The 11401-nt window shown below is 32.4% G+C and overlaps 1 protein-coding gene across 1 annotated transcript in view; it reads left to right on the top strand.

Moving 5' to 3' along the window:
* The first annotated feature begins 555 nt into the window (after positions 1 to 555).
* The window catches only part of LOC143075322 (vacuole membrane protein 1-like), a 162074-nt gene continuing 151228 nt past the window's right edge, over positions 556 to 11401 (top strand). Inside the window, exons 1-4 of the mRNA XM_076250709.1 lie at positions 556 to 672; positions 4435 to 4514; positions 7055 to 7142; positions 8383 to 8523. Of these exons, the coding sequence (XP_076106824.1) occupies positions 7110 to 7142; positions 8383 to 8523 (174 nt within the window). The 5' untranslated portion in view covers positions 556 to 672; positions 4435 to 4514; positions 7055 to 7109. The remainder of the gene's footprint in view (positions 673 to 4434; positions 4515 to 7054; positions 7143 to 8382; positions 8524 to 11401) is intronic.

The raw sequence follows: 11401 nt of genomic DNA, 5'->3' as shown, positions 1-11401 counted from the left end.
GAGATCACCCCTAGTTTTTGGTGGGGTTCGTGTTGTTTTTTCTTTAGTTTTCTATGTTGTGTCATGTATACTTTTGTTTGTCTGTTAGTATTTTTCATTTTTAGCCATGGCGTTGTCAGTTTGTTTTAGATTTATGAGTTAGACTGTCCCTTTGGTATCTTTCGTCCCTCTTCTATACGTCCTCAATCCTCAATCTTATGGCCTGTTGGCACGAATTGTCCCAATGTGCAGTTTTCCTCTCTGGTGCGTTTTCCTCGACGTATTTTCTCAAGTTCTCTGTGCTTTAAATTTGGTATGCGCTGGTTAAGATTGGGATTGAGGAACAGCAGTATTAAATCTGCCCGTTCTGTGCAACATGAAGTGATCCTGTATATATTAGTGGAGGATATCATTATTCAATATATAGTGTACATATTATATTCCTACATTCATGGTGGTGGGTTTTGTTCTACACGCCGTAACGGTGTGGTTGTCCTACAAAGGATGTGAAAATTTGGAAGAAGAAGAAGAAGTTTACCTTATCTCCCTTTAGAACTATTTATAGATGGCGCTGTATACAACATGGATGCTGTCTGTAACATTATCAATTTATGTTTTATGTTTACATCTTCATGGCACACATTTAGTAGAGTTATTTGATTGCCAGGGGGATGTTACATCACATTTCAAAAGGTTAGGACTGAAATGTGGACAGAGACGAGATTTTACAGCCGAAATTCTGTCGGAAGGCAATTTATAATGGGTACAACTTCAAGTCAAATCGGCACCTGTTCAAATCGGCACCTGTTCAAATCGGCACCTTGTTAAATCGGAACTAGTCAAATCAGCACCTATTTAAAGTCAATTCGGCATCCTATAATATTTGATAAAATAAATATAAATAATTCTAAAAATGTATAAATTCATGATCTATTATGGGGGTTGGATTTCTTCTCTTCTCAACGTACTGATGTTTACTTTCCGGCGCATGCCTGGTAAATGTTTTTTAATAAATTTATGTTGATAATTTTTGTCAAAATATAAATTAACAAAATATTTCTTATTCAAAGTTGTTTTTGGTCATATATTTTCATATTTTCAATTTTTACAATTTTTCTTTGTTTTTAATTTATACAATTTTTTTATTTAGTTTTTAAATATTACATTTTTATATCCCCGAGGAACCAGTAATGAAGCACCTAACGTTGTGTTTGTCTCTGCATTTAATCTACCATTTAAAAGAAAAAGAAACCCGGAATAGAATGAAAGATTGATCACTTGTTAATGTATTTCAATCATTAAACAGTTGATTTTTGAAACAGTAAAAGCAATAAAAATCATGTTTGCTAACATTACAAACGGACTGTCAACTTATGATGGGTACCAGTAATGACGCACTATAAACAAACCAGTAAAAACCACTTGCAGTGTACCTGATGTTCGAAAAATTGCTTCAATCCGGATAATTTAAAGTTAACACTATTCAACATATTTAATTTTAATAACAAATTTTGACATTTACAGTCACTTTTATGATCACGTTGATAGCAACACAATTTTTTTCATTAATTTAATTGTAACCTATATTTTATTTCAAATTTTATATAAAATTGTTCAAAATTTATCAAAATGACATATATATTCCATATACTTGAAAATAAGAAGTAATTGCATTCATAAAACAACATTGACATTAAAACATTTATCAATGTATACTTCGTACAATGAATGAAAAAAATCGATAAACAATAGAAAATAATATAAGCGACGATCATTTGTTCTACAGTGATTCCCGCTTAAATGTAAAACCATGTCACATGACAGTCATATGATTTGAAAAACACAAACTGGGGCAGCATGTGCTTACATACTTTTGCCGGCCAAAGTGGATTTAGGACTGATAATCATTCTGGGAAGGGTAGACTGTTTTTGACCTTAATAAAATGGCGGAAATTGCATTATCTTTACTAATTCAAGCAATAATAACATTTCTGGACAGAGTTTGAGGCATCTATGTTGTAGTCATATGACCTTCACCATCATGTTATGAATAGTAATTATCGATGACGTCACAGCTTTTGTTTAGAAATATAAAACCCAAAACTAAATTGGTGCGTCATTTCTGGTCCGCGTCAAAACAGGTACCAAGACGAAATTTTTTTCGTCGTATATTGCTATCACGTTGGCGTCGTCGTCCGAATACTTTTAGTTTTCGCACTCTTACTTTAGTAAAAGTGAATAGAAATCTATGAAATTTTAACACAAGGTTTATGACCACAAAAGGAAGGTTGGGATTGATTTTGGGAGTTTTGGTCCCAACAGTTTAGGAATTAGGGGCCAAAAAGGGCCCAAATAAGCATTTTCTTGGTTTTCGCACTATAACTTTAGTTTAGGTAAATAGAAATCTATGAAATTTTGACACAAGGTTTATGACCACAAAAGAAAGGTTGGGATTGATTTTGGGAGTTTTGGTTCCAACAGTTTAAGAATTAGGGGCCAAAAAAGGGCCAAAATAAGCATTATTCTTGGTTTTCGCACAATAACTTTAGTATAAGTAAATAGAAATCAATGAAATTTAAACACAAGGTCTATGACCACAAAAGGAAGATTGGGATTGATTTTGGGAGTTGAGGTCCAAACAGTTTAGGAATAAGGGGCCAAAAAGGGGCCCAAATAAGCATTATTTTTGGTTTTCGCACCATAACTTTAGTATAAGTAAATAGAAATCTATGAAATTTAAACACAAGGTTTATAACCATAAAAGGAAGGTTGGGATTGATTTTGGGAGTTTTGGTCCCAACAGTTTAGGAATAAGGGGCCCAAAGGGTTCAACATTAAACTTTGTTTGATTTAATCAAAAATTGAATAATTGGGGTTCTTTGATATGCTGAATCTAACTGTGAATGTAGATTCTTAATTTTTGGTCCCGTTTTCAAAGTGGTCTACATTAAGGTCCAAAGGGTCCAAAATGAAACTTAGTTTGATTTTAACAAAAATTGAATCCTTGGGGTTCTTTGATATACTGAATCTAAAAATGTACTTAGATTTTTAATTATTGGCCCAGTTTTCAAGTTGGTCCAAATCGGGGTCCAGAATTAAACTTTGTTTGATTTCATCAAAAATTGAATAATTGGGGTTCTTTGATATGCCAAATCTAACTGTGTATGTAGATTCTTAATTTTTGGTCCCGTTTTCAAATTGGTCTACATTAAAGTCCAAAGGGTCCAAAATTAAACTAAGTTTGATTTTATCAAAAATTTAATTCTTGGGCTTCTTTGATATGCTGAATCTAAACATGTACTTTGATTTTTTATTATGGTCCCAGTTTTCAAGTTGGTCCAAATCAGGATCCAAAATTATTATATTAAGTATTGTGCAATAGCAAGAAATTTTCAATTGCACAGTATTGAGCAATTGCAAGAAATCTTCAATTGCACAGTATTCGGCAATAGCAAGAAATTTTCCATTGCACAGTATTGCGCAATAGCAAGAAATCTTCAATTGCACAGTATTGTGCAAGCAAGTATTTTCAATTGCACAGTATTGCGCAATAGCAAGAAATATCTAATTGCACAATATTGTGCAATAGCAAGAAATTTTTTAATTGGAGTTATCTTTCTTTGTCCAGAATAGTAGTTGAATCAACTTAAATCATTGTTTTATACAATATACAATGTATATTCACTTTTACTACCACCTGATAAATTAAAACAATCTTTACCATTCAGTGATAACAAGCACTTTTTTTACATTTTGATATTTTATGATGTATTTTTTTTATTGTTTTATACAATAAACAATGTATATTCACTTTTACTACCAACCAATCTTTACCATTCAGTGATAACAAGCACTTTATTTTACATTTTAATATTTTATGATGTATTTAAAAGAGTAGTTATTGTTGCAAACTCTATTAGAAATTTGAATTGATATCAGTTTTGGAAAAAGGGAAACGGGGATGTGAAAAAAAGGGGGGGGGGGTTTAAATTTTTTTCATTTCAGATTTCATAAATAAAAAGAAAATTTCTTCAAACATTTTTTTGAGAGGATTAATATTCAACAGCATAGTGAATTGCTCAAAGGCAAAAAAAAACTTTTAAGTTCATTATGTGTCAGAAACCTATGCTGTGTCAACTATTTAATTTTAGATTTAAAAAGTTTATAGAAGAAATCTTTAATTGATTTGTAAAATCTTGACATTTGTTTTGTGTAAAAAAAAACCCATGTAATGTCAAAAATTTGATCACAATCCAAATTCAGAGCTGTATCACGCTTGAATGTTTTGTAAATACTTGCCCCAACTTTTCAGGGTTCGACCTCTGCGGTCGTATAAAGCTGCGCCCTGCGGAGCACCTGGTTTTTCTTGTACTTATTTAATTTCTCCAATGACAATGTGGGGACTTGGGGTATGTGAGCGTGCTCACTAAGGTTCTTTAATTTGTATTATTTCAGGGACCACATATTTCAGCAGTAACATTAGCAGCTTATGAATGTAAATCTACAAACTTTCCAGAACCACCGTATCCAACAGAGTATGTATAAAGTTTATTATACCCCACGCAACGAAGTTGCGGAGGGTATAATGTTTTTGACCCGTCCGTCCGTCCATCAGTCAGTCCTGTTTCTTGTCATCGCAACTCCTCTCAAACCACACAACAGAATTTCACGTTACCTTTTTAGATAATAAGGACATACTATGTAGTTGTGCATATCGACAGGAAATTAGGATTCATTTTTTTTCCCAGGAGTTACGCCCCTTTGAACTTATTTACTTTAATGTACTACTGCAACAGTTTGTCATCTCAACTCCTCTGAAACCGCACAACAAAATTTCATGAACCTTGTAGATAATAAGGACATACTACGTAGATGTGCATATCGACAGTAAATTACGATACAATTTTTTTTCTAGGAGTTACGCCCCTTTGAAATTATTTGATCAATATACTACTGCAAGCTTTTGTCATCGCAACTCCTCTCAAACCACACAACAGAATTTCATGAAACCTTTTCAGATAATAAGGACATACTATGTAGTTGTGCATATCGACGGGAAATTGCGATTCAATTTTTTTTCTAGGAGTTATGCCCCTTTGAACTTATTTACTTTAATGTACCACTGCAACAGTTTGTCATCGCAACTCCTCTCAAACCACACAACAGAATTTCACGAAACCTTTTTAGATAATAAGGACATACTATGTAGTTGTGCATATCGACAGGAAATTACGATTCATTTTTTTTTCCAGGAGTTACGCCCCTTTGAACTTATTTACTTTAATGTACTACTGCAACAGTTTGTCATCTCAACTCCTCTGAAACCACACAACAAAATTTCATGAAACTTTGTAGATAATGAGGACATACTACGTAGATGTGCATATCGACAGGAAATTACGATTCAATTTTTTTTCCAGGAGTTAAGCCCCTTTGAAATTATTTGATCAATATACTACTGCAAGCTTTTGTCATCGCAACTCCTCTCAAACCACACAACAGAATTTCATGAAACCTTTCAGATAATAAGGACATACTACGTAGATGTGCATATCGGCAGGAAATTACGATTGATTTTTTTTCCCAGGAGTTACGCCCCTTTGAACTTATTTACTTTAATGTACTACTGCAACAGTTTGTCATCTCAACTCCTCTGAAACCGCACAACAGAATTTCATGAAACCTTTTCAGATAATAAGGACATACTACTTAGATGTGCATATCAACAGGAAATTACGGTTCAATTTTTTTCCCAGGAGTTACGCCCCTTTGAACTTATTTGCCCAATATACTACTGCAACCTTTTGTCATCGCAACTCCTCTCAAACCACACAACAGAATTTCATGAAACCTTTTCAGATAATAAGGACATACTATGTAGATGTGTATATCGACAGGAAATTATGATTCAATTTTTTTTTTTTATACAATTTTTTTTTCTCATACTTATTTTATTTCTCCAATGACAATGTGGGGACGTGGGGTATGTGAGCGCGCTCACTAAGGTTCTTTAATTTAAAAATGTTGTGTTTAAAATTTTTATACCCCACCTAGCTATAGGGGCAGTACCTTTTTAGGTCTGTGCGTCGTTTATTTGTCTGTCTATCCTGCTTCAGGTTAAAGTTTATGGTCAAGGTAGTTTTTGATGAAGTTGAAGTCCAATCAACTTGAAACTTATAGCATGTTCCCTATGATATGATCTTTTTTATGTTAATGCCAAATTAGAGTTCTGTCCCCAATTTCACAGTCCACTGAACATAGAAAATGATAGTGTTAATAGGGTATCCGTGTACTATTGACACATTCTTGTTTGCTAATACTTCCCATATTTCTTAATTTAGTAAGATACATGTATCAATGGATTCAGTGAATGCTTTATAAAATTTTGATTTAAAGTTTCTGAAAGACTTGCTTACTCTCAAATTTCACAGAATAGTATGATTGTGTTAATCTTCCTAAATTTTTAACCTTCCAATATAAACAGTATCTTTAAGTAGTTGGAAAGTTATTTTTCATTTGATACTTTTCTACTTCATCAAAAACAAAGTTTTGTGTTCAGTAATATTTTGAAGATTATATATAATTAATTTTCCTGTTTGAATTGTTTTATTTTGTGAATGATAGGAATCAATTCTGAATTTTATAATTTTCTGGATTTTTTTTAATAAATTTCTTATGTTGAAATAGCATTTTTCTTTAATTTGCTTGTGTTTCTTTCCCTATTAGTTGTATGACATATAGTTTCTTAAATATTTATTATAAAAAAGAAGATGTGGTATGATTGACAATAAGACTACTCTCCTCAAGAAACCAAAATGATACAGAAATTAACAACTATAGGTCACCGTACGGCCTTCAACAATGAGCTAAGCCCATACCGCAAAGGCCCGAAATGACAATGTAAAACAATTCAAACGAGGAAAACTAACGGCCTATTTTATGTAATTTATAAAATATATTGATGAACAGATTTAATTTTTAAACTGTGTTAACAAATAATGTCATATATGAATAAATGTATATAGATCCCTTATTTCATACACTAGATTAAATTTAAGTAATCTTGTATTTTTAGAATTGTTTGTCCGGAAGGTGTTACAGATGGCAGCACAGTATCATTATGGACTATAATGAATAAAGTCAGACTTGAAGCTATTATGTGGGTATGTCATATATTCAACCTTTATGAAAATGATGTTGTCTCCTAAACTATCATAGCAAATAAAGAAACTCATCATATATATTTAGATAAAATTGAGAATGGATATAGGGAATGTGTTAAAGAGACAACAACCCAACCTGAGAGCAATATTCACCAAAGACCACCAATGGGTCATCAACACAAAGAGAAAAATCCCGCACCCATCAGTCAGGGGACTTACTGAAATAAGTGATTTTTAAATCACTTATTTAAGTAGCAAATTTGAGGTTTTGTCACAAATTGGGATTATGTAGTTTTTTTCAAAATTTTAAACACATAGGTTTAAATAACATCTTTTAATTAGTAAAATTAAAAAAAATGAACTTTTTGCTTCTTTTAAGTAGCAAGGTTTATGCCTTTGATGCTATCATTTAGCTGAAAATTCTATTTTACTTGAAAAAATGCTATAATAATGGCTTTACATCATGTACATAATGAACTGATACTTTCTTAAAAGATTTTCCCCAGCAGTGGGAGTATTTTTCCTACGAAGTTCAAGGTTTCATCTTTCAGATTATGTAATAAAATTCTACTGTTCGCGATAAAAATTTCACTGTTCGGGGGGTGTTGAAATTAGTGGGGGTTATTAAAATAATGATACTTAAAGAAGTGAGTTTTGGGAAGGAAATTGAGGTCTGATACTTAAACAAGTGATTTTTATGTCATTATCCTAGATTCAGTACAAGGTCATCACCTGAAATGACCTGGTCATCCTAGACAACACAGATGTTGGTTCTGATACTTTAGAAACATAATTAGTCCCTGGATCATTAGTATTCTATATTTAAAGCTACAATAAAATTAAATCACTTCTCCTAGTGATTAACTTGTACTACTTAAATAGGTGATTATTAAAGAAAGACAACTCTAACTTCCAACCTTTATGGCAATAATGTTACTTGAATCAGTGATTTAGAAAATCACTTATTTAAGTAAGTCCCCTGACTGCCCATGGCATGCTTTAGCTGGCCTCTAAACAAAAATGTGTACTAGCTCAGTGATAATGGATGTTAAACCCGAAATATATAAATGAACTAAAATTAAAAATCATACAAGACTAACACAGGCCAGAGGCTCCTGACTTGGGACAGGCACAAAAATGCAAGAATATTTTTTATACCACACCATACAAGAAGTACTAATTATTGGATAATTCATATTATAGAGTGAGAGATTAAAAAAATATATCTTTATGTTTTCAGGGTGCTGGGACAGCACTTGGAGAATTGCCGCCCTATTTTATGGCAAGGGCAGCCAGGCTGTCAGGGGCAGATCTTGATGACGATGAGTTTGAAGAAATAGAAGAACTCATTCATGAGAAAAAAGAGCATCCTGAAGAATTAGTAAGTCTCACAGGTTATGGTCCGAGTGAGAGTGTGTACTGTTATTTTTGGCCTTTCATGTTTTTGTGGGTGCCTTCTAGTAATCACTCTGTTTTTTATGCCCCACCTACGATAGTAGAGGGGCATTATGTTTTCTGGTCTGTGGCTCCGTTCGTCTGTCCGTTCGTCTGTGCATCCATTCAGGTTAAAGTTTTTGGTCAAGGTAGTTTTTGATGAAGCTGAAGTCCAATCAACTTGAAACTTAGTACACTTGTTGCTTATGATATAATCTTTCTAATTTTAATGCCAAATTAGATTATTACCCAATTTCACAGTCCATCGAACATGGAAAAGGATAGTGCGAGTGGGGCATCTGTGTACTTTGGACACATTCTTGTTCTGTCTATTTTATAATTTTTACTTTTGTCCTTTGTGCATTTTGTTTAATTTTTGTGAAACCATTGACACGATTTAAAATGTAAGTGGCATTCTATCTTTTTTAAACTCCCCTTCCAACAACCTAAGCTTTTGAGGTTTAAATCTAGGAATCAGACTACCTATCTGTCTGTTGGTCACTTTACACAGTTGTAGAACTCTACCTGACAATGTACATGAAGGAATATAATCTTGGTCGTATTATGATAGGGGAGATAATTGAACCTACTTCAATATTACAATATGTGGCACCGTACTCGGGCTTGCAAAATCAATAGTCTTACTGCAAATCTCAAATTGCTGGGCAGCAGTGCAAATTTTGAAGTACTTAAGGCAAGAATTTTGTGATGTTTGCTTACTTTGCGAAATGTTCTGAAAGAGTAGAGGGCACCTTTATTTCTTTTCAAATTCTTTAATGATTATCTGTTCCATACTAATATTCAATTAAAAATATTTACTAATAAATATCAAAATGTAATATAATTCATTAGACATTTCTTATTTCTATTCATAGCATTGCATAATGATGTATAAACTACATTTTTACGTAAGAAGTTATTTATTGGATTTGGTGTTTCAGACAGCTGCTGGCGGATAATTTGGCTACGGTCATCACACGTTCAAGCCATGAATAAATTTAACAGTAATTTACTAAAAGCTAACACCTAATATCAAGTTGTATTTTTTCCCCAATATTTATTATGGATCGGATTTCTACATGTTTTACATACTTACAATGAAATTGTTTACAATTTACACAAAAACTTTCCAATATTTTTTATTTTTTTATTTTGTGTTTATTTAGCATCTGTACAGTCATAACAGTGTTCTAGAATCCTTTTCAACATTTTGAACTATAAACATTTTAAACGACCATGATCTTGAAAGTTGAAGAATTTCACTGAGTGACAAAAAGGTTTTTCTGAATTCCTGTTGCAAAAAGGGAATGGGGACTTATCATACTGAGCTTTTTATGGTAATTGTCTCTTGTAAGTGTAACTCCTCTTTAACATCTATGCACAGACATTGATGATACTTTCTCTAATTTTTGTGCTATTTTCACATTTCCTGACCGGTGTGAGAAAAATATTTCTCCTCACTAGTGAAAAATCTGTTCTCGGCAAATGATTAGTCGAAATTTGATTATGACATCTAAATGGTTTTTTTTTCTTCTGAATTGTCCAATTGTGACGCCATGAAAAAAGGCGGCAATGCCTGATGACGTCGCATATAAAGAACACAAGTTTCTGAAAATCTTTGAAAAAGAAGGATAAAAATCATTAGAGAAACAGATTCCGACACTATAACTCGTGTATTACAATATTTCTCCTCTTGAGACAGTTAAATTTTAAGCCTCGTGCTTTAAATAATAAAATTTAACTGTCTCGAGTGGAGAAATATCGTAATACACTTGATGCAGTGTAGGAATCTATATAGATACAGTTGTTGAACACTACTTGACGGTGTAAACAAAGAAACGTTATCTTGTTCTTACTGTCCGAGTGAAGATAATATTATTTATGGTTTTGGGGATATCCATTTTAAAATTCACAAACAGTGTAGGTATTATACCTCCCTTTTTAAGGGAGCTGTATATAATAATTGTATGTTTAACTTGTTGGTCTGTTTGTCTGTTCATTCTCATGTCTCATATTTGGACTACTATATCTTCAGAAGTTTTTAGGCATCTTGTTTCTGAACCAGCATTGAAATGGATTTCATTTAAAAAAATTAAGAATTTTTCTTGCATAATGATATTGAGCACATAAATAACCATATGCTACGTCTTAACAAAACTCACAACTTTGCTTCTTTGTTATGTTGGCTTGATTTGTCACACTTTTTACAGTGCTTAGAGGGTATGACTTTGTTAGCTTTGTTCACTGTGTTTGTTAGTTATTACTGTAATTAATAACATTAAAGGCACCAATTTTTCTGCACCAGATGTGCATTTTGACAAGAAATGACTCTTCAGCAATGCTTTAGGTGGAAATATTTGAAAATCCAAAACTTATAAAAAAGAAAATAAGAGCATATGACCTAAAACGAGGAAAATATAGCTAGAAGCAAATTAGCAACAAAAAATTTATCCATTATTTTAAATCAGTTCATATTTCAAGTAGATCTAGAGTTAACAATGGTTAAAAAGTAGAATTAAATGTGTCCAAATGCATTTAAATAGTAAACAAACAAGAAGGATTTGAAATTTCTGTTATCTCAAGCATGATAATTGGAAAAGAATTTTTAGGCAGTTAAGCTGCCATATGCGAGCACCCTGGATTTGTGTTCTACCCAATAAATGCTGAAATACGTGCCATTGTTATTATCTAGCTGGATATTATGTTATTTATAACTTATTGGACATTTTTTTCATACTTTTCATTCTGGATTACAAAAAATATGATCAAAAAAACCTTAAATGATCGTCGATTTTCCCAAAAGTTTTGAAGTTGCACATAGGAAG

Source organism: Mytilus galloprovincialis, chromosome 5 (assembly GCF_965363235.1).
Source record: "Mytilus galloprovincialis chromosome 5, xbMytGall1.hap1.1, whole genome shotgun sequence".
Classification (NCBI taxonomy): Eukaryota; Metazoa; Mollusca; class Bivalvia; order Mytilida; family Mytilidae; genus Mytilus; species Mytilus galloprovincialis.
This window is presented reverse-complemented; position numbering and strand designations above follow the sequence as displayed.